The sequence below is a fragment of the Puma concolor genome, chromosome C1, assembly GCF_028749965.1.
Source record: "Puma concolor isolate L17-30 chromosome C1, mPumCon1.1.hap2, whole genome shotgun sequence".
Classification (NCBI taxonomy): domain Eukaryota; kingdom Metazoa; phylum Chordata; class Mammalia; order Carnivora; family Felidae; genus Puma; species Puma concolor.
Window position 1 is genome coordinate 46,089,738 of NC_141674.1, and position 24,526 is coordinate 46,114,263.

The following is a 24,526-nucleotide window of genomic DNA, read 5'->3' on the forward strand; positions in this document are numbered from 1 at the left end:
TATATTTAGCATATATGTAACTGTCATATACTTGGCAGATTACTATATATTTCAGTATTTGGGTGGGTGGTTTTAAACATCTTTTTATAAATACTCTGAGATACACATTTTTATGCATTAAATTTTTTTGTTTCCTTTTTCACCAGAGCTTATTGCTTGAAGTCAAATTACTGGGTAAAGTAAAGGGTGTGGGCATTTTGGATACATCCGGCCAAATTATTCTTTCAGAGAGGTCATACCAATTTCTATCCATGCTAGCCATGTGAATATTATGGTCCACTCTGCCCCTTTGTCAACTTATTTTAGCTTTCCTAGGGATCTAGTTAGAGAGCTTAAAGAATCTGGCACGATGAGGATTTTTTATTACCATATCATGGGTAAGAAACAGAGGCTCACAGAAGTAAGAGGATATGCCGCAGGTCTCACTGGTGCCATGTTCCAGTACCAGTGTCCTTTTCAAGATCCCCCTCTTCTTCTTTCCCTTGCTAATCCCCTAAGAGACCTTCTACTGAACAAAAGGAAATAAAAAGCAGAGGTCTGGAATACCTAGTGACAACTTAATCTAGAGCTGTTTAGGCTTCTCCTCAATCTAATACCTACCTACCAAGGTATGACAAGCAAACTAGCCAAGTTTATAAGAATTCAGGTATCGAGGCACTGCGTGGCTCAGTCAGTTAAGTGTCCGACTTCGGCTCAGGTCATGATCTTCCGGTTTGTGGTTCGAGCCCCGCGTCGGGCTCTGTGCTGACCGCTCTCAGAGCCTGGAGCCTGCTTCAGATTCTGTGTCTCCCTCTCTATGCCCCTCCCCAGCTCATGCTCTCTCTTTCTCTCTCAAAAATAAACATTAAAAAAGAAAAGAAAAAAGGAATTGAGGTATCATCTTCCCTCTCCCTTCTGCTACTTTCTTTCCACCAGTGTTCTATCTGCTACAAATGCCTTTAATAATTACTTTATGTGAAGCCAAACTACAGATTTACTCTATCACATGAAGAAGGTCTAGTTCAGAATTTGACAGGGCTGATGTGGTAAACATCGTTCATGCACAAAATATTCCTTGGGTACCTACCATCATCTAAGTGCTATATTAGGACCTGGATAATAGAGATGAGGAGGATGTGGTTTCTACCAGAGGATTTCACAGTTTAACAAAATCCACGTAAGTTCTCCCCTGAAATCTCTTCTCTCTTTCATTTCTTTCACCACCCGAGAACATTTGATCATCTTTCACCTGAGCGATCACAATGACATTCTAACATATGTATTACTTCATACTTTCTCTCCAAAGCATTCTGGAGAAGGATCCCTTTACTCTTCCTGAAGTGTAGCTCTGATTACATTGTCCTTTTGCTCAGAGTTTGGACTTCCTCATTTGGCTGTAGGGCAGAAGAGTATCCTGAAAGGGCGCTCCCAGTACAAAACTACTAGACTCAAGTGTCTTAGAAAATTGCTACACTTTACCCTTAGAGTAAGTACTGTGCACAGTACCTTAGTAGCCCCCACCAACTAAGCTGAAACCAGACAGCAGCAAGCAGTATGCAAGCACAAATGGCCAGTTTGTCCTGTGGAAAATGCTAGCATCAGCACCACAGTATTTCAGGAGGTTGAACCTTAGGCCAAGGTCAAGGTAGGAGTTAAGACAGATTGTTATATTGGCATTTTAAAAAGCCAAATGCAGGGGCGCCTGGGTGGCGCAGTCGGTTAAGCGTCCGACTTCAGCCAGGTCACGATCTCGCGGTCCGTGAGTTCGAGCCCCGCGTCGGGCTCTGGGCTGATGGCTCAGAGCCTGGAGCCTGTTTCTGATTCTGTGTCTCCCTCTCTCTCTGCCCCTCCCCCGTTCATGCTCTGTCTCTCTCTGTCCCCAAAAAATAAAAAAATAAATAAACGTTAAAAAAAAATAAAAATAAAAAAAATAAATAAAAAGCCAAATGCAGCTCTACGGCTATTTATTCAAGACCCAACGAATGAGAATATGGAAAACAGAAAATTAAAGGATTAAAAATATAGTAGGGCAATCCTAACTAAAAGAAAGTTCCAGTAGATATATATCAGGCAAATTAGACGTTAAGACAGAGCATCACTAGGAGATACAACATTGTGTAGTAGTAACTCTTCACTACTGGATTGGGTTTGAATCCTGTTTCTACACTTTACTACCTCTGTGAACTTGGGCAAGTAACAACCTCTATGCCTGAGTCTCTCTTCTGAAATGTTTGTATAATAATAGTATCTACCTCATGGGATGGTGGTGAAGACTGAATGAACTAATACATATTAAGTGTATATAACAGTTACGGACCCCAGTAAGAACTACGTATTATTTTTGTTATTAATAGTATTAGGGATAGAGACATCTACCATATGAGGAAGAAACATTAGGTTCACTATATTTTTAATTTTGTAAGCAACTAACAAAAGAGCCTCAGGATACATCAAACAAAACATGACAGAACTTTAGGAAGAGATTGACAAGTCTGCCATGTTTGTGTGAGATTTGAAGCTGTTTCTTTCAAATATTGATGGCTCCAACATCTAAAAATTCGTAAATCTACAGATTTTAACAAGAGAATGATTTGAAGAACCTAAGTGGATTGTTGTACCAAACAATTAGAGAAGGCATATTTTTCTTAAGTGCACATGGGACATTTATAGAACTTAACTGTACATTAGGCATGAATCATGTCTTAAAACATGTCAAGGCACTGATAGCAATTACTTTCTCAGGGTACTAATATCTTTTTTTAATGTTTACTTTTGAGAGGGGGAGGGAGGGGGAGGGGGGGAGGGAGAGAGAGAGAGAGAGAGAGAGAGAGAGAGAGAAGAGAGAGAGAGAGAGAGAAGAGAGAGAGAGAGAGAGGAGAGAGAACACAAGTGGGGGAAGGGTAGACAAAGACAGAGATTCCCAAGCAGGCTCCAAGCTGTCAGCACAGAGCCTGCTGCAGGGCTGGAACTCATGAACCATGAGATCATGACCTGAGCCAAAGTTGGATGCTTAACTGACTGAGCCACACAGGTGCCCCTCTGCGTACTAATATCTTACTAACTACTCTTTCAGAGCACCAGGCTATTAAGATGGAAAGGACACTGGAATAGAGAGCATGGGCACAGACCTTCAGACATGGAAGCTTGGTTTGAGAAAGATGGCATTGTATATCCATGGGGAAAGGTGTAACTATTCAATTAATCATGCAGGACATTTATCCACACGTAAGAAAATTTAATTAGATTGATACTTCATTATAGTACCAACACACAAAACTCAGTTCCAGATACGTCTAAGGTTTAAATGTAAAAGGCAAAAAATTCAGCAGTTTTAGAAGAAAATATAGGAGGATATCATATGATCTTGGGATAAAGATTTCTTCTAAAGATGCCAAAGCAACACTCAATTGCTAAATTCAAGTACACTAAAATGAAAAATTTCTGTTCATTAGAAGATTAGGAAGAATGTTGCAAAGTCAAGCTACAATGGGGGAGAAGGTCTCTGCAACATATATAACTGACAAAGGGACGATATCTAGAATGCATTAAAAAATCTATAAATAAATAAGAAAAAGGCCATCAATGCAATAAGAAAACAGAAGAAAAAGGTATGAACTGGCCTTCGATAGAAGAGATGAATGGTGAATATTAAAAGGGGTTCAACACTTAGTATTTTATACCCACAAAATTGGCAAAGTTAAGAATTCTCTCTGTGCTAAGTGTTGGTGAGAATGTGGATCAACATTCCCCTTACAAACAGCTGGGAAGAATGTAAATTGGTACAACCACTTTGGAAAATAAGTTGGCATTTTCTTATAAATTTGCATTCCCTTCGGCATTTCTCTTCCCTTCTGACTATCTGCTAGGAAAATTCTAGGACATATTCACAGAAGACATAAGACTATTTATAGCAATAGTGTTTTTAAGTACAAAAAAAAAAAATTAGAACCCTAAATGAATCAAGGATAAGCAGAGGAGACCTTTCTTTTCAGTCATTTAGTTGAGGGGGAGAGGACAGAAAACAAGTAGCTAGAGAGGGGGGCATCGAGTTTCAGGATGGTTTCTTTCTGGTTAGATGGTTATTCTGTCTTTGAGGATAGAGGCTCCGTCAAACACTGCTCGCTATCCTCCGTGTTGCCTTGTACATAGGAGGTTATTAAATCAGGGTATGTTGCATTAAAATGAGTTTCAAGTCTCTAGATTCAAAGGCAAGAAACAGATTCCAAAGCTCCAGTGACTTCTGAATCACCTACTACCATTAGATCACCTACATTATTCACTGTTTTCCCTTCTTAGTGAGGGGAGGGACATCAGAATCTGACTTTTTATCCAGTTTCTAAGGCTCTGAAGAGGTGGCCCTCTGACCATATTTAACAAACCATCAGGAAATGGATTAGGTATCAGTAGGGATGACCAATGAGGTAAAATGACTTACCTGGATTCTTTTTCACTTATATCGACGTTATCATAGATAATAACTTCCTGAGACCTAAGTTCTAGGGTCAAGACACGAACAAAATAGTCCACTATTAGGTATGGCTCATACAAATTTCTGGGCTTTCCGAATTATCCACAATGTCCACCATTATCCTTAATACCCAATTATCCAGGTGTCTCCCCATGTCCGTTTTATCAAAATCTGATCATAGAACACAGGCTGGAAGGATCAAAGAGCAAAAAGAATCTCCATTTGGGGAGAAATTCAATTAAGAGATTAAAAAAATAGTGGCATGCCCTAGTATCTCAAATACACACATACATATTTAGGTCTATTTAATTTCATGCATGTTTTCAGAAAATATGAGTTGCTGAAAGGGTCATCTTCAGAATAGCTCCCCATCATCCTGGAACTAGGCAAAGATGTTTTACTTCTAGAACAGTAAGAGGGCTTTTCCAAAATCCTGGAAAAAGACAGTTTAAGTAAAATATTCATGTTTTTTTCCTCCTTAATTTTGATTTCAAACCATTGGTAACTGCTCTTCTATAATAATCTTGCATAAAATTGAAGCTTAGTGCATAATTGGATATTTTCAGTTTGGGATATTCACATTCCTTGGTGCTTTACATAGAATCCCATGTTTAAGTGATTCACCATTTGAATGAGTTTGAGACTTTCTAGTATAATAATTTCATAATTCATATTTGATTATTCATAAATTTGGCTGCGAGTACAATGCATGTCTATTCTGTGTTGGCTTTTTGGATTTTTACGTGGACCAAGGAAACTTGGGGGGGACCTATGATTTTACCAGGCTTATTTATATAACCTTCACTTGTTATTTAGTACAGCAAACTCATATTTCTGAAATATAATATATATTTGAATTGCCTAATCAGAGTGAAATCAAAGTACCACCATGGCTAAGGCTTACAAACAAAAACCAGCAAACAACACATGGCCTTCTTACTGGCAGATTCAACTCACTGTACATGTATTGAGATCATACTATGGATCAGACAATGTACTAATCTGTGCATTATTGTTTTTATAGCAAAGAATATTCCAGTGACCCATCCTTGATTCAGCTAGTCAGTGTACTGCAACTTGATCATGTCCAACTCATTAGGTCTTAATTAGGGTGATTTGGCTGTCAAATCCTACAAGAGCTGTGTGGTATAATGTAAAATGCACGAGCTTTGTAATCAGAGAAACTTGAGTACAAATCCCAGATCACTAAGGCATGGATATGGATCCTAGAGCTTCCTAAAAAGATACTATTTTTCTGGAATTTTAAGAGGCCTGGTATATAGTAGGCACTTGAGAAACGTTATCCATCTTCCCCAACGTAAGTTATACTGTTGGATAAAATGTTGTCTTTGATCTTTATGTCTCAAACTTTCATTAACTATGGAATGAAGGAAGGATTACTACTTCTCTTTCCCTGCCTCTGAATATGCCAGTACTGAGTAGTTTTGTGCCAGTAGTAAGTGAATGTCACTTACCTAAATCAGGCAGTGAAATGGAAAATGCACTGTTGATTGACAGGAGACACAAAAGGGTTAAGGAAAAAAGCCAGGTTCAGAAAGATTAGCTGATCCATCTCAAATAACATATTGATGACTAGGTTTCTTGCTGCAAGTACATCTAGGCACAGATGTGAAGCAAACCTCTCCTGTAGCTTTGTTCTGATCAACCGTCCCCCTGCTTCCACACCACCATTTAAAAATGAGCTGATGTACCCCTGGGACCACCCGTAGTTCCCTCCCCTAACTAGGCAACTTCAGGCTCTGCCCTGTCCATTCACAAGATCCTGTTTCCACCTTCAAACCTTCCAAGATGCCCATCAAATACAGGCCTACCTTGTTTCATTGCAATTCACAGACACTGCGTTTTTGACAAACAGGTTTATGACAACTTGCCATCAGCAAGCCTATCAACACTGTTTTTCCAAGAACATTTTCTTAATGTCTCTGGATATTTTGGTAATTCTCGAAGCATTTCAAGTTTTTTCATTATTATTCATTATGGTGATCCGTGATCAGTGATTAGGACTCACTAAAGCTCAGAAGACGGTTAGCGTTTTTAGCAACAGATTTTTAAATTAAGGTACGTACATTTTTTTAGACATGTTTCACGCTTAGTAGACCACAGTATAAACACAACTTTTTATATGAACTGGGAAACCAAAAAACTGGACTCACTTTATTGCTAACATTTGCTTTGTTGCTATGGTCTGGAACCCAACACACAATATCTCTGAGCTGCACGTGGACATCCACTGTGGTGAAACAGAACCACCCTCTGCAGACATGGGACCCCGCCTACATGTATGGTTAAGCCAAAAGGATATCTTGAGGGCAGAATTCCAGGCCAGGGGGGATGGGAGATAGCAAATTGCTAAGTGGGAGAGGGACATTTGGCCCGAGTAGATTGTTCGGTTACACAGTTAAGGAGATGGAAGGAAGCAGGGTGTGGTAGAAAAAAACATCCACGTATTTTAAGCAACGGGTTTCAGTGCAGTCCGACGGGGACACTCACCACGGGCCAGACCCCTGTGCTGGGTATATAAAATGATCAGACACAGTTTCTACCCTGAAGTAGCTGGGCGTTTAATGAGGGAGACCCAAAGTACAACACTATGTGATAAGAGCCTAAGGAATGTCCAAAGAAATAGCACTTCTGGGAAAATCAGCCAAGCTTTATGCAAGCCTCAGGTTCTTCATTTCTAGAGTGAACACCAGCTCTATCACACGGGGGAGTATTAGAGCTGCATGGGCGTACCTAAGCAGATGTGCCTGGGAAAGAGCTGAGGACGTTCAATGGTCCTTGCTGTCAGTGACTGTACAACCAGACCTGGTGCCCTCAGAACGAGGAGCAGCGGTCCCTGGGGTCAGAGGGAGCTGCATCTGACTCTGAGTTCTGCCACTTGTCCACTTACCTGTGCAAGTCACATAACTTTTCAAAGCCCTAATTTTTCATCCGTGAAATGGAGAAAAGAGTTTCTATCTCATCGTGAGTATTATGAGAACTGGAGAGAGAACACACGTGAAGCCCTTCACCCTCCCTGTCCTCGATGCCTAGTTAGCGTACTTCCTTGGCTTCTCCACTCAAGGGTTCCTAGCTCAGCAAAGCCTTTCTTAGTGCCAACTCCGTTCCTCTATTTTTTTGGGTCAGGGTGATGGTAGCTCCTATTTAAACATAGAAACGGAGGCTACAAAAAGTCTAGAGTGATATTGCCTTCCTCTAGGTCATTTAACTCATTCATCAGCTATTTACGGAGTACCTATCATGTCTCACGCACTGTTCTTTATACTGGAGATACAGCAGGGGACAAAACCATGAGTGCCCTCATGGATTCTAGCAGGGTGAAGCAGATGCAACAAGGATTTTTATGTTCTGTCAACTAAGGAGAGAAGTGCAACTGAACAAAAGAGAGCAAGATGAGGGGCCAGGAGGGCTGCAGGTGAGGGCTGGTCTGCCGTTTTTCGGAAGATGGTCAGGGAAGGGTTCGTTGGTAAGGCAACTTGAGTAGAATCTGAAGGAAGGGAGGCGGTGAGCCACACTGTTATCTGAATGAAAGCGTTCTGGGAAAGGGAACGGCCAATGCAGAGACTGACAGGCAGAGGTGTGCTAGGTCTCTTTAAAGAAAAACAAGGAAGTCGGTGCATCTGGAACAGAGGGTGTGAGAACAGGTTTAACATCTAGTTCCCATGTAAAACTCATAGCAGAGCTGAGACCAGTTGGCATTTAATTCTTGGCTTATTTCTACCTAAATCAGACCATTTAATGACTGTCCTAATAGACAGTGTGTGTATCCGAGAGAAAGAGAGGGTGGAGAGCCTTACTCTTTTTCCATGTCACATTCCCAGTGTTGCAAAACCTCTCTCTGACGGTAAGGTACTCAAGTAGGAGTTGGTGTTCAATCAAAAAGCTCAACAAAAACAGTAATAAATTCTATCTTGTCCTGTTACACCTACACGTTATTAATTGAAAAATTAAGGCTGAGGGGCAGATTTTGCCAAAATTTATGAGAAAAATATATCTTATTTTTATTTGAGAGAGATAGAGAGTGAGTTGGGAAGAGGGGCAGAGGGAGGGAGGGAGGGAGGGAGAGGGGGAGAGAGAGAGAGCGAGAGAGAGAGAGAGAGAGGGAGAGCGAGAGCGAGAGAGAGAGAATCCCAAGCAGGCTCCATACAGTGGGAAGCCGGATGCAGGGTTCCATCCCATGACCCTGGGATCATGATCTGAGCTGAAACCCAGGGCCAGTCAACTCAAATGACTGAGCCATGCAGGTGCCCAAGGAAAAAATCTTATTAGAGCTTCCTAAAGATGAAACATCTTTCTCTGCAGGTAGTAAATTTCTCTTTTATAGAGGTGTGCAAGCACAGATATTTGGCTTGTTAGGAAGTTTCCAGAAAAGCTTTTGTACTGCATTAGACTAGATAATATGGATTTCTCTTATAACCCTGTGATTCTCTAACTTTAAGAAAAAAGGTTTCTCAGAAGTATTAATAGATGTTAGAAGACATGCACAGGATGTTAGGGAGACACAGAGGAGACACAGGTAATCCAGGTCTGGGTAGAGAGGTTCAGGAAAGGTGTCCCAGAAGGGATACTGTTTGACCAAATTTTAAGGGAAGACCAGAACTCTGATAATCAAAGGAGGTTGGAGGAGGGCAGGTGCATTCCAGACCAAGGGAATGTCATGGTTAAAGCAAGGAGGCACCAATACCATGGCAGAATTACATCTGTCGGGTATTTATGTGGGATGGTAAAGGAAATCTGAGTGAGAGATGGAACTGGACAAAAAGGGAGCTTCCATAAAATATTCACTTGCCATAGAAAAAGCCTGGGTATTCTAAAAGTCATTAAGGAGTCACTGAATAGTTCTAAGAAAAAGGAAATGAGATTTGCATTAAAAAATAGCATTTTCACCTGGATCAATTTTTTTGTTAATGTTTATTTATTTTTGAGACAGAGAGAGACAGAGCATGAGCAGGGAAGGGGCAGAGAGAGATGGAGACACAGAATGTGAAGCAGGCTCCAGGCTCTGAGCTGTCAGCACAGAGCCTGATGCGGGGCTTGAACTCATGAACCGTGAGATCATGACCCGAGCCGAAGTCGGACGCTTAACCGACTGAGCCACCCAGGTGCCCCGCCTGGATCAATTTTTTAAGGGACCACAGGCATCATGCTAATCGTTTTTTGTCAGAAGCATCTAACCTGCCAGGGCCCGAGTATGCCTTCAAGCGTAGGTCTAACTGACCACTGGAACTCTACTTCCATGGTCAGGAGTACAATCTGTGAACAAGACAGTCTCTGTTGGATCTCTTGGTAGATCTAGATCCAGCAGACAACTGGACTAAAAATCATGTAACTTTCAGCTTCTACGAAGGACGAGAACATCAAGGTAGAGTAGTAATTCCATGCCAATGTATCTGGTGACCTTAAGGAAATTATCTTATTGTCCCCTGCTCTTATAAAACACAGATCTCTGTCTATATCCATTTCTACATATTAGAGAAGTGCCTGCAGAAACTGCCCAGCCTCTCTTGTAGGCAAGAGGAAACATGGGCTGGGGCATGATTTGCCCACAACTGCACACTGAGTAAACGACAAAGCTGTAACTAGCATCCAGAATCCAGGCCTCCCATACTGCTGGCGAACGTGTAACCTTCTCAACCACTGGTAATTAGCGCGGAGATCCTGGAGGGCCCTTTCCAGGTCTAACACCTTGAGATATATGAACCAGTCAGCTGCAAAGTTCATCTCCCCTGTCTACACATTACTTCTCTCTAGAGATGCAAATTAGAATACAGAAGTGTAGACAGGTAAAACACTGAAACTCGCAGGGCCAAGAAAACACACAAGGACGTAATTAATAACACAATGGCCGGTGATAACAGGGATATATGACACAATGGCCGGTGATAACAGGGATATATGGTAACAAAATTACTTTCTGGACTTTGCTTAGGCTTTCCTCTCTACCACTGTTTACAACCCTGTTTCATCAATTTTTTTTTTTTTTTTTTTCCCAAACGGATGTTGTCACCTTATTACTAGCTGTGGGTGTGGTTCATTCACAAATTGGAAAGAAGAGGCAGGTGTTAAGCAGGCCTTTGGCTTTGGTTTCTTTTTTTTTTTTTTTTTTAATTTTTTTTTTCAACGTTTTGTATTTATTTTTGGGACAGAGAGAGACAGAGCATGAACGGGGGAGGGGCAGAGAGAGAGGGAGACACAGAATCGGAAACAGGCTCCAGGCTCTGAGCCATCAGCCCAGAGCCTGACGCGGGGCTCGAACTCCCGGACCGCGAGATCGTGACCTGGCTGAAGTCGGACGCTTAACCGACTGCGCCACCCAGGCGCCCCATTTGGCTTTGGTTTCTGATACCCCCTGCACCGTTTCTGAGACTAGGACGCAGAGCCACAGGGCTGACACTGCGAGTTCCCCCATCGGGGGGGGGGGGGGGGGGAACAAAAACAACCGCCAAAGACTTTTTACCTTACATTTTCTTTCAACTTGTTTTTCTTCATTTTAAATCTGTTCTTTTCTTTCTTCAAGAATTTCTGCAGTCTTTTAAGTGCTTCTTTTCCGTCTAAGCTAAGAGGAATCAGAGGATATAAACAACACGGCATTTGAGAGAGTACTAGAGAAGGAAGAGGCTCATTCCAGAACACGTCCCACTCCAGGAAGCGAGAGCAAATGCCTCATCAACCTCTGTGCTAGTCTTTGTTTAGATGCCAATATGAAGTAACACACACCAGTCAGCTACGAAGGGAATTATACTTCAGTACAAGCTTCATCCACCGCGAATGGTCTCTATTTCGTACATGTGAAGCAAGAGCTTCCTTTCAGAGAAGATGACTTAGGGAAAGAATAGTTTACAAACTATACTGGAAATACAGCAATTCTGGCTCCTGAAATCCATGTCACCAACTTTTAATTGACTGACTGATATTACAACAACGGTGGTACATTTATTGCCCAGTTAATGATTAAAATTCTTCCAAATATGCTCTTGGGGTTTTTTAGGGGAGCTGGAGAGGGAATGATACATCCACACCATCCCACCCAGCATGGAACACTACTCCTCCCTCCAACCCTTGAACTTCTTGCTTTTGACCGTTGCTGTTTTCACTTCCACAATGTGCCCTCAGTAACTAAAGTTGACAAATAAGGCCCATTTGAACAAATATTCCCGATAACACTGAATTCTTAGATATTAAATTAAGTCTAAATCCCAGAGACAGTCTTCTTAACTTGCAAAGACACAAATTAAGTCATGACCAGTGATTTCTTTCCGCAAATGCTATGATAGGGCCGAAGCGAGTTTTATTACTCTTTACTTCTCCCTTTTGACTTAATTCCTAACACGATATTAAAGTTCCCTACTTGGAGAGATGGGCATTTTCTTAAGAGAGAAAAGCAATATGATTAAAGATTCTAGCATATGACTGTACACAATCCCAAGTCTCTTATTCATCACAATTCTAGATTAAAGTAGCTTCTCTCTACTCATGACGCAAATCCTAAGGATGACACAGTCAAAGGAAGACGACTACTTCTTAAAGTCTGATTTTCCTACAGCATCAATACTATTAGCTACAATGCTAAGAAAGAGAGGAACTCACTCTATTTTTGGGTAGTTGCCTTTTGTTTTGTAGACCTCTTCATACACTTCTTCACTATTTTCTTCTGGAATTAAAAGAACTGTTTTCATGTAGTACAATGACAATAGCTCAAATTCATATTTCACCAGAAATTATTGGATACCTATCATGTGCTAGGTACACTTTCATGTCAGGCACATTTTTAAAAATATTTTTTAACGTTTATTTATATTTGAGAGAGAGAGAGAGAGTGCAAGCAGGAGAGGGGCAGAGAGGGAGACAGAAATCTAAGCAGGCTCTAGGCTCTGAGTTGTCAGCCCAGAGCCTGATGGGGGGCTTGAAGGGAGATCATGACCTGAGCTTATGTTGGATGCTCAACAGACTGAGCCACATTTTCTTTTAAAGTTTATTTATTTATTTGGAGAGAAAGGGACAGAGAACCCCAAGCAGACTCCGTGCTGTGAGCACAGAGCCCAACACAGGGCTTGATCTCATGAACCGTGAGACCATGACCTGAGCCAAAACCATGTGTCAGACGCTTAATCAACTGAGCCGCCCAGGTCCCTCAGGCATACGGTAAAAATAATTAAACCCCTATAAAAGTAGGTACAAAATGAAAATTCGTATTTGCTTCTCCCCTGATCCTAAGTCTGATCTGATATAGTCAAAGAAAGCAGGTTTATCAACAGATTCCATCCTTCTACCCTCTTCCTTTGCATATTTTGTATATAACATTCAGAGTCTATAAACATCACATGTTGTGTTGGATGTTGGGGCAATAAACGGGAACCAAAGCATCCTGAATAATCTTCCCCTTCTTAGCATGGCTTTAACCTAGCCTAATACATCAGCTTAAGATACACAGATACAATTGAAGGCTACCCCGTATGGGAGGATTTTCAGGTTTAATTTTTTTTAATGGGTATTTCTGAGAGAGACAGAGAGACAGTGTGTGAGTGGGGGAGGGGCAGAGGAAGAGGGAGACAGAGAATCCAAGGCAGGCTCCAGGCTCTGAGCTGTCAGCACAGAGCCCCATGCAGGGCTTGAACCCACACACCGTGAGATCATGACCTGAGCTGAAGTCGGGCTCTCAACCGACTGAGCCACCCAGGCGCCCCCCTACCCACATTTGCAAACGTCTTCTTATACTGACCATCATCTGAAGCAAATGAGCTAGAGAAATCCGACCTTGTTCTGTGGGGAGAAGTAACGCAGAGACCATTAACCTGTTGTGTTGTACCTTTAAAGTCTTACCACACTGCTGAAGGGCTGAGATGCACTTACCTCCCTCTGCTGGGGCACTCAACATCGTCGTATGTCTCCTCTGAGATGGAGCGAGGCTTCCAGGCCCCCTGGCCTGGCATTTCTTTAGTGACCTCCAAGGCCTCCACATACCCACCTATAAAGAAAACAGAGAAAGTCCTGGAAGAATAGCTCATCAAGTGCTACTAGCATAAATGCATTCGCACATGTCGTGGCAGTGGAGGCAAGAACAGGAAAGGCAGATTTCATCAACTAAAACCGGATTATAATCTTGATGTGTGCGCTTCTTTGGCAAACCATTTTGCCTTGCAGAGACTCAGTTATGGTTCTCTGAAGTTGGGATAATAAAAACACGGACTCTTAAGTGAGTGTGGCAAGGATGAATAGGTATTCATGAAAAGTGCTCGTTACCTAGTGACCAGTAACTCCTCCCTCTTCTCTGATGGCTCTTCTCTAATCTCAGACCTCAGATGGTGATATCCTCCAGGGTACAGCCCTGGGGCTTCTCTCTCTTCATAAATTTTTTTTTTAATGTTTATTTTTTTTAATTTTATTTTTTAAAAATTTTTTTAAACATTTATTTATTATTGAAAGACAGAGAGAGTCAGAGCGTGAGCAGGGGAGGGGCAGAGGGAGACACAGAATCCGAAGCAGGCTCCAGGCTCTGAACTGTCGGCACAGAGCCCGACGCGGGGCTCGAACTCACAAACCGAGAGATCCTGACCTGAGCCGAAGTTGGAGGCTTAACCAACTGAGCCACCCAGGCACCCCTTTAATGTTTATTTTTGAGAGGCAGAGCATGAGAGCGAGTGGGGGAAGGGCAGAGAGAGAGGGAGAGAGAGAGAGGGAGAGGGAGAGAGAGAGAGGGAGAGGGAGAGAGAGAGGGAGAGGGAGAGAGAGAGGGAGAGAGAGAGGGAGAGAGAGAGAGGGAGAGGGAGAGAGGGAGAGAGGGAGAGAGGGAGAGAGGGAGAGAGGGAGAGGGAGAGAGGGAGAGAGGGAGAGAGAGAGAGTGACAGACAGACATAGAATCCGAAGCAGGCTCCAAGCTCTGAGCTGTCAGCACTGAGCCTGATGCGGGTCTCAAACTCACCAACTTTGAGATCATGACCTGAGCTGAAGTGGGATGTTTAACCGACTAAGCCACCCAGGTGCCCCACTCTCTCTTGAAATTTAGATGATCTTATCCAGTTGTGTGGCACTTTTCTCTTCAAATTTCTTAGACCAGTTGACTGAGCGAGCACATTAGCATTTCCTTACTCCTTAGTGATGGAATTAGCCAGAAGATGGGGTGCCAGGTTGAAAAATGTACAGGGATTGTGGGCGCAAGTAGCGAGCCCTGTTAACTGCAGGTGCTGGTTTATTTCACAGAGCTATACACTTGTCATAACCATAAAACTGTCGTATTTTTATCAGTTGGCATAGTTTGATATTTCGAGTACGGGTGATTCAGAACCATTTTCACACATGAACTGTTAATCAGAAAGAAGAAGTGATACATCTGAGAAATAAGCAAGAAGCAAACAGTCTTGTGTCAATTAAACGAACCAAGTAACAAAATTTTAACCCCTGGTAAGAAGTCAGCATGTTCGAACCCCAAACTGTCTCAGGCACGTCAGCTCCTTGAGCCGTTATGTGCTGCTTTTCCATAAGAGGTTATCAGCAAGTTTCTCCCAGCACAAAACAAAGATGCTGCACACACAGGTGCTTAATTCCTAGTTCAAGACTGCTTTTTTTCTTTTTTAATCCTTCCTTTTGGCTGCGGCAAATGTTAAAGTTTATGGCTTCCTCTTAAAAACACAGACAGCTCCCAAATTTACATCTCTCACTTAGACATCTTTCACAAATTCTAGATTCTCCCTCACCCTTCACGTCACTCCCATTTGGTCGTCTAAATACATTATGTTCCAAACCAAACTCAAGGTTTCTTCTCTGCAAATCTGCATTTCCTGAGGTCGGTCCCAGCTAAGTAAACAGTGGCAGCTCGTTCTTTCTGTCGTTCGGGTCCCAAACAGGAAGACGTCCTTGATTCTCTTCTCTACTTGCAAATTCTATCCTGAATCCAAGCACGGCTCAACAAGTCTACCCCGCACGCTCCTCCAAGCTCCCGTCCTTTCTCTCTCACGTTAGTACCACATGCTCCTAACAGGCCCCTGAGTGATCCCTTCGCATTTCTTCTTTCACGACAGCAGCCAGGATAATTCTTTAAATGCAATCAGATCACTCTGTTCTTGTGCTCACAGCCTGTCATTTGTTCTTAAAAACCTGTCAACGTAAATGTCAAAGTTCTTGCAATGGTCTACAGAAGCCCCCACGCTATCCAGCCCCTTGTCATGTCTCTGACCTCATCTCCTACTATACCCTGCTCCAGCCACACACCTCCTGGCTGCTCTGCCCCCACACCCGGTAGGCTCCTGCCCCAGGATATTGGCACTCCTTCTCCCCTCTCCCCCGGAACATTCTTATCCTAGATACACATGGCTCTCCTCATCTACGTTACAGCTTTGAAGTCACCTATGAACACTTGAAAAATGCCACTTCTACCTCTCCTTGGCTTTCCTGATTCTCTTTCCTTGCCTTATCTTTTTCCCTGTAACATTTACTGCCATTCCATATAGTGGATATTTTATTGTTTATATATTTATGATCTGTCTCCTCTGATTAGAATGCAACCTCTGTGAGGATAGGAATTTTTATCAGTTTTGCCTACTACTATACCTCCAGACCCTGGACCAGTGCCGGGCACATAAAAGGCACTCCAATATTTTTTAATATTAAATGATTTGAATAGATAGGTCTTCTAACAGAAGTGTTTTCTGTACTGAATTTTTAGTTATAGTGTACTGATATTTTAAATTTTCTATCTAGTATCTCATTACATACTTGTTATTTGTTCTTGTTTCTTCCCCTTCATCCTCCTCTTTCTTGACTGAGATTTCTTCTCTTTATTCTTTTTTCTTTTCTATTTGTTTGGAAGTTTCCATTTGCTTAGAAGTTACCCGAGTATGTTTTCAATTTTACTTCTTTTTTTTTTTTTTTTTAATTTTTTTTTTTCAAGGTTTATTTATTTTTGGGACAGAGAGAGACAGAGCATGAATGGGGGAGGGGCAGAGAGAGAGGGAGACACAGAATCGGAAACAGGCTCCAGGCTCCAAGCCATCAGCCCAGAGCCCGACGCGGGGCTCGAACTCACGGACCGCGAGATCGTGACCTGGCTGAAGTTGGACGCTTAACCGACTGCGCCACCCAGGCGCCCCTCAATTTTACTTCTAACACACAGGAAAAAGCACACATCCTAAGAGTGCAGCTCAATGGTTTTTCCCAAGTTGAACATATTCATGCATGGAGCACGTATTTCAAAAACCTAACACTGCCAGTGCCCCTCCGAGCCCCTCCCACGCTCTGTTCTGGTCGTCATTCCTTCTCACAAGGGTAGCCACCATCGTTAACGCCTAACACATGAAGTAAATTCTGCTTGTTTCTGAACTTTTATTAATGGAATCATTCAGAATGTTTTCTTTGGTGTCGCCTACTTCAATACTCCATGACATTCATCTGTGTTGTTGCATATAGTTGTAATTTGTTCCTTCCCGTAACTATTCCATTGTGTGAATACACTACATTTATTCATTGTACTTTAGATGGACACGTGGACAGTTCCCAATGTGAGGCTGTTATAAAAAGTTCTGCTATGAACGTCTTGTATCTGTCTTGGTAGACTGAAGGATGCATTTCTATTGGTACAGGAACAGGCATGGCGTTGCCAGTCATAGGCATACGCCGGACTTTAATAGACACTGACTGCCAGACGGTTTTCCAAGGTGCGTACCCCAGTTCACAGTCCCAGCAAGTGTAGGAGAGTTCTAGCTGCTCCACAGCTTCACTAACACTTGGTATTTTTAGTCTTTTTTACTTTAGCCATTTTGGGTGGGCAGGTAGCGATACCTCATTGTAGGTTTCATTTCCATTTCCCCACGACTTAATAAAGAGCTCTTTATTATGTATTTACTTTTTGAATATCTTCGAGTGAAGTACCTGTTCAAGCATTTTCCTAATTTCATTTTTCTGATTTCTATTCTTAAGTTTATTTATTTTGAGAGAGGGGGGGCCATGAACGCATGTGCAAATGGGGGAAGGGGCAGAGAAAGAGGGAAAGAAAGAATCCCAAGCGGGCTGTGCGCTGTCAGCATGGGGCTGAAACTCACGAACTGTGAAATCACGACCTGAGCCAAAATCAAGAGTTGGATGCTTAACCGACTGAGTCACCCAGGTGCCCCTGATTTTTTTTTTTTTCTGGATACAGTGACGTCCACAGAAGCTTTATATATTCCATCTGAGTCCTTTGTCATATATCTATATGTACAGATCTCTCTCTCTCTAGATATCTGTATATCAAATAACCTCTTCCACTCTGCGTCTTGCCTTTTCACTCTGGTATCTTTTGATGAATATATCCTAGCTATGCTCTTCTAAGGCTAATGTAAATTAATACTACAATTAAAAACCTTAGACTGCTTTAATTGTGAGTTACCTTCTCAAAGTATGTGCTATTAATGTTCAGTATTTTTTCCCCTCTCCCCAGTTTTATATTCTTGGTGGTTTTTTTTTTTTTTCAGTTGATATTTTTGGTCAGCTTTTTTCTTGCATCCAAAATTCTCTATCCAGGATTATCTTCCTTCTGCCTGAAGTATATGCTTTAGAATCTCCTTTAGAGATTTCATTTGGTGATAAAAGTCTCTTTTTGTCTGAAAATACCTTAATTTTTCTTTCACTGTTGACCTGCATTTGCACGGGCTGCACAATTCTAGACAGACACTCAGGATCCTTCGGCTGCACTGTATTCAAGTTACACACTCTTGTTGAGAACTCAGCAGTCAGTCTGCTGGTTTCTTTCTGGGTGACTGACCTTTTTCTTTGTTTGCTTTGAAGATATTTGAAGATATTTTCTTATTCTTCAGTTTCTTTAAGATCTAACTAGGTGTGTTCTTTCATTTATCCTGCTTGAGAACTTTGGGGCTTCTTCATCTACAAACTGATTATCTTTCCACAATTCTAGAAAATGATGAGACATTATCTTTTTACTTTTTCCACTTTCAACTCTTTCTAAGGCCCCTTTGTAGAACTCTGACTTGATGTTACTTTTAAGATTTTTTCTTTTATCCTTGAGGATTCTTATCCTCTGTCTCATTCTTTCCTATCATTCCCTACGGACTATGTTGGGATAATTTCTCTGAATGTATCTCCTAGTTCTTTAATTTCCTTTTCACCGGTGTCTAATCTGATATCACTCCCTTTCTATATCACTTTATCAAATTACTGTTTATCTCTATCAGTTCTGTTTGTTCCCTGTTCCTATTCTTTTTACTTTTTAAAATCTACTATGATGTTTTTATTTTTTTTTTCAACGTTTATTTATTTTTGGGACAGAGAGAGACAGAGCATGAACGGGGGAGGAGCAGAGAGAGAGGGAGACACAGAATCGGAAACAGGCTCCAGGCTCCGAGCCATCAGCCCAGAGCCTGACGCGGGGCTCGAACTCACGGACCGCGAGATCGTGACCTGGCTGAAGTCGGATGCTTAACCGACTGCGCCACCCAGGCGCCCCTACTATGATGTTTTTAAATTTTTTTTTTTAACGTTTTTATTTTATTTATGGGACAGACAGAGACAGAGCATGAACGGGGGAGGGGCAGAGAGAGAGGGAGACACAGAATCGGAAACAGTCTCCAGGCTCCGAGCCATCAGCCCAGAGCCTGACGCGGGGCTCGAACTCACGGACCGTGAGATCGTGACCTGGCTGAAGTCGGACGCTTAACCGACTGCGCCACCCAGGCGCCCCCTACTATGATGTTATGTATTTAACAACTCTCATATCTGTAACTATCTTTCAGGTTGGTTCCTGTTGTCTGCTGTTCTGCTGGTCTCCAATCACCGTGACTTGTTTGCTTGTGTGTTTAGGAATTGTGGCCTATGAACTGTTAATTTTTAAAAGGATACATCGGGGAATTACTTGAAACCTAGGATGGAAGGAGGCTGCATCAAAGAGGATTTTGTGTGCTTCCAGCAGTGATCTGGGAGGGCTCACAAGTTGATACACATTAGACTAAATTGGGTTTCCTCTGGACCACACACATAGTAGTGGGGATTTGAACTGCAGGTGGGCAAGACGATCAGCTCATGGGAATCTTTTCTTTTTTTTTCTTTTTCCCTTCAGCCAGCACCAGGGTCAAAACGGACACGTTTTGGCTCCCTGGGGTTTAGGCTTTGTTAATTTTGTTTTCATCCCCAAGAAGCAATACTTTTTTTTAGTTTGTTCGTTTTTTTACAAGAGGCCTATTTGCATGGGAGTATAGAAAGACACGCCATTGTCTTTTTCTTCTCAAAATTTTCTGTTTTCCTGCCCACTTTCCTTGACTAAGCATTTTATGCTATTGAAACAAGTACTGCAAAGAGCCATTAATGGACCCAGCGACTCCCTTTGTGCTTTCGCGGCCTGCGCGTTATGTACAGATTACTGAGAATAATCTTCTTTGCACTGTTTTCTTCACGGCATAATCCTCAAATCTATAGTGACTCCTCGTGGGCAGTCCATAATTGCGTGAAAACAGCTTTCAGCCCCCTATGCAGGGCTCTCCTTTAACTCTTTTATTAACTTCAACTTGTCTTCCTCTCTTTTTTTTTTTTTTTTTTTTTTTTTTTTTGCTAGACTCCAAATTCAGTCTACTCACTTCTCAAGGCATGGTTTTGATTTTATGCCAACTCTGTGCTTTCTCATGTGTCATTAATATCACCAGAAATGTCTTCCCCCCCCCCCCCGTTGTCACATTTATTTTTGAAAAAAAAAATTTATCATGTTCGTAACATTTGAGATCTAGCCTTTTATAACACATTTATAAGAACACAATACAGCATTTTAAACTATGGGCAGAGTCTCATTCATTCTATGTGGACATAATCCTTTGAGGTCCTGACGTTATACAGGAGTCTCCTATTATAAGCTCACTCCTATTATAAGTCTCCTATTATAAGCTCACTCCCGGCAGGCCCCGGGATATAGCTCCTGTCCTCTGCGTAACACTCCGTCAAAACAGGGGCTCAAGGGATTCGGAGCTCAATAAAAACCCTCAGGCCAAGTGTAGCTCTGGCAGTCACCTTCCAGGGCTCCCGGTTCCTGCAAATATGCGGATGCTTTCTTTTTATATCAGTTCTGTGATACTTTAATACATCTTCCAAAAATGTAACCTTTACTTGTCTTAGTCGAGACAATTATTCAGGTTGTCCAATCTACCACAGTCGCACTGAAGTTGGATTTCTTTATTCCTTCCTTTCACAACGTTTTGTCGGGGGTTCTCCAGTGTGCAAGACACTGTTCCAGGTTGCAGAAATACAGAGAAAAATACCACATGGTCTCTGATCGCATGGTGCCCACCGTGTACCATGGGAGACAGACACATAGCCCATGAATTGTGACGTAAGGGATGCTCTGCTTTTTTTAGATGAGGAAATAAACGAAGAGAACTAACACTAATTGAGCACGCTAACTAGATACTTTATGTGCATTGACAAATGGGCCTTGGAAAATAAGGCGTATTATTCCATTTGCATATGAAAGTCCATAAACTTCCCAAGGTTATGGGATTAGCATACAGTGGTCCTGGGTCCTAGAACTGCTTCACTCTAAAGCCTAATGTGGAAATATGGTCATTCGGTTGCTGTTTTCATGTGATGGAATCAGAAAGGAGTGAGGAATTATGTCCCTGGAGAGCAGGGAAGAGGAGGATGGACTGAAGTAAGGGAGACCTCAGAAGAAGTGACTTTTAAAAAAAATTTTTTTTCTTTAATGTTTATTATTTGAGAAAGAGACAGCATGCAGCGGAGGGGCAGAGAGAGAGGGAGACACAGAATCGGAAGCAGGCACCAGGCTCTGAGCTGTCAGCACAGAGCCCGACCCGGGGCTCGAACCCACAGACCGCGAGATCACGACCTGAGCTGAAGTCAGCCGCCTAACTGACCGAGCCACCCAGGCGTCCCAAGAAGTGACTTTTAAGACAGATCTTGAAGGATGCCTAGGACATCAGAGGTAGCGAATTAGGTAGAGAATTCCGGACAGAGATTGGGCAAAATTACAGGGGCATTTAAACACGTGACTTGGGAAATACAGAATAGAGCAGAGTATGCAGGGATGTGGCCAACTAGTCCAAAGGCAGATTTTAAGGGGCCCTGAGTCCATCTCGTGATCACTGTGTTTTTATTCTTCTCATAACTGATTTGTAACACGTGAAATGTCAGTGGTTTGCCATGGTTTATTGGGCTGGAGCGGACATCTGTTTTGTCTACCTGCTATCTTCTTTTTCTCCCCAGTAACAGCCCTTTCCTTTTGTTTGGGAAATCCTTCAATCTGAGTTACTCAGTTTTGGTAGAAGTGACTCTGCCCCCAGCTCCAGGGGTGAGTTTATGGCACAGGCTGGGCCAACCACAGCATCATAGCTCCCATTCGTGATGGCTGGATCAGTGATGACATGTGACCCAATCGGAGCCAGTAAACCCAGATCTGGGCCTTTTCTCCTAATGGCTGAGAAGGTTACAATTTCTAGTGTTCCCCTGGGGTTCCCAAGAGGATAGGGTATAAGCCCGTTAATGCTAGAAGCCATCTCGCCTCCGGAAGGGTAGGATTTGTCTGAAAATGGAGCTATGCCAGAGGGCGAAAAGCCAAGAGGAGAAGAAGTAATATTGAGTCTTTGTATTCTATCTGCGGACGCGGATCCCGCCATGGCCAGACTTTCCTCAAAGTGAGCCTTTTTTTTTTTTTTTGCTTAACACAATATGATGTGATCATTGTTACCTATAATCAAGAGTCTTGACTAACATGAAGTAAAACACAACCTAAATAAAGTCAGCTAATGATATCATACTGTGTCAATTATTTTGGCCCACAAAAAACAACAGGAGCTGGCAGACACACAAAGAAAGTATTTGCTGAGCACCTATCATGTGACATACGGTCAGATCTGGCCCTGACAAAACCCCTGTGAGGTCCACAGTATGAGCCCTTTTTATGCACGAAGCAACACTGCAGGAATATGAAGTTATTTCTTACATAGCCAGTAAGATTTGAACTCTGGTCTCCTTCTACATCCAGTGCTCTTTCCATGATCTGCATACCCGTGTCACTAGGGCGAGTTACCCGGTACATAACAGATGTTCAGTATTTATAAACTAATCTACAATCGTGGGCACGCACAACTTTAGAATCATGTGGTGACGGTGAAGAGAACCAGGAAGAACACAACTTACCGTAGCTTAAGGAGTGTCTGGCCAGCTTTGGGTCATGGGGGCGGGGCTTTGTCTGGACAGCCATGATGCTCCCAGTGTCCTGTTTCCCGGGCAGCGGGCTCCTGCTGCCTCCGTGGACCTTCATCACCTTGTTTCTTCCCAGCATCCCTCCAGAGGCAGCCCCCTAAATGCACGCAACAGGGAGAGTGCTGCTGAATTCGGATTTACCTGCTCTGTGTTTCACTGACTTGTGCTGTTCATTCATTCACTTCTCACGGATGGCAATGATCTCTTATGGTACTGAACGCAGTCTCCCTAGACTAAGTTTCACAAGGATGCATACGATGTCTTTGGCTCGCCTCTGAATGGTCACCGAAGGCCCGGCACGGAGGCAGCCCCCACCCCCGCCTGGAGGCAACCAGCATGAAACACAGCACTGACAAAGCAGGCTCTTCCTATGTTTAATCTCACCTCATCCCCATGACACCCCATTAGGAAAATACTAGTCCATGCGATAAAGAGTTTAGAAGGGTTAAATAACTGGCCTCTGGTCTCACAGCTAGTACTTGACCAGGGCAGGGCTTGAGCTCACAGCCCCGTTCTCTTGACCACCGAGGGATGCTGTGTTCCTTCGGCCTCACATTTCATCTTCCCACCTGCCATTTTTCTGTTCCTCCTCACTTCCTTTCACCCCCCCTCCCTCCAGGGTTTGTCAGACACCAACGCTGAGTTCTGGTGATTGATACAACGGGCAGGGTGGCCTCTACAGCGATCACGGAGACGATGCACAGGAACAATTAAGGTACCACGGGGCCAGCACTATTTACAGTTGTATTGTTCACTGAGACGGAAGCAGAGGAGGGGAGGTCAGTTCTCTCGGCTGGGAGACAGGGTGGGGGAAGACTTCCAAAGCAGGTCTTATTAAAGGGTATTTTAAAATGTAAGTAAGAGATCGACTGAGGGGATAAAAGAAGACCCGATGCACAAATCAGCATGAGCAAAGCCACGGGGGTCTGGTCAAGGGTTAGTGTCCTCAGACCAGAGTATGGAGGCTGACGCTGAGGGCGGAGTGGAAGAAAGAGGGGGAAAAAAGAGATGTGAAAGATGGGGACAGAATGAGGCTGAGTGATGCAGGGTCTTGTGGGTGAGGCCGCCTGTGGGCTCCACTGAGCCTCGGGCAGCAACCCGAGCGGATGTGCATTTCAGAAAGATCTGGATGGATTACCAGGAAGAGGCCCTGGAAGGACCAAGGGGAATTACAGCATTTCTGGCCATCTGTCAGACGACAGTGGGAGAGGAGATTACAGTCCTTCCGGCTCCAAGTGGGCGGGAGGCTTGACCAGGACAATAACCTCTGAGAGTAACTGGGAAAAAGCTGACGTATTTAACAGATATAAAGGATGGGGTCTCCCCAGGTCTTGGTGGGACGTGGGCAAACTCAAAGGCCAGTACAAGGAGGGGCATTCTTTTAAGTCACACAGCCAAGAATGAAGTTTTTAATGGGGGAAAATGACAGGGAAGAAAGTCAGTTTCACACACGTGCCTTCCTTCGTGGAACTTCGTGGAACTGCCTTCCTTCGCTGTGGCCCCTAATAAAGTGGGGCAGGGCTCCCCTCGGGCTGTCCTTCGGAATGCTTCCGCGGAGGCTCGGTTTGAGCCACAGATTATGTTTTTACTGACTTACCATTTACATCTGACCCCAAATCTGACTCCACCCACCATGTTTATGTAACGGAATCCAAATACTTTTTATTCCCAACCTCAAATCCACTCTCGGAAAGCAGGAATATGTCCCTTTAGTGGTGGCCTGACCCCATACCTGGTCGGTATCCCTAACCTTGCTCCCCTATTGCCTTTTGCACGCTCCCGATTAACCCCTTCCTGACCTCGGCCTCCTCGCCAACTTACGGGCTTGCCCTCTCTCCGGCCTCACGTGCAACGCCGCCCCCCTAACTCTGG

At 43.1% G+C, this 24,526-nt stretch overlaps 1 protein-coding gene across 5 annotated transcripts in view; it reads right to left on the bottom strand.

The window, feature by feature from the left end:
* FYB2 (FYN binding protein 2) overlaps positions 1-24,526 on the bottom strand; it is a 130,236-nt gene that overhangs the window by 14,457 nt on the left and 91,253 nt on the right. For 3 of the 5 annotated variants that reach the window (XR_015254733.1, XM_086717094.1, XM_086717097.1), the window contains exons 9-15: positions 22,589-22,751; positions 13,319-13,433; positions 13,188-13,228; positions 12,056-12,134; positions 10,926-11,024; positions 5,923-5,951; positions 4,415-4,475 (exon numbers count right to left, since the gene is read on the bottom strand). Coding sequence is in view for 4 of the 5 variants with exons in the window: in XM_086717094.1 (XP_086573220.1) it covers positions 4,415-4,475; positions 5,923-5,951; positions 10,926-11,024; positions 12,056-12,134; positions 13,188-13,228; positions 13,319-13,433; positions 22,589-22,751 (587 nt within the window). In the remaining variant the exon portion in view is untranslated. The remainder of the gene's footprint in view (positions 1-4,414; positions 4,476-5,922; positions 5,952-10,925; positions 11,025-12,055; positions 12,135-13,187; positions 13,229-13,318; positions 13,434-22,588; positions 22,752-24,526) is intronic. The other 2 variants (XM_086717095.1, XM_086717096.1) reach the window with 2 other exon arrangements.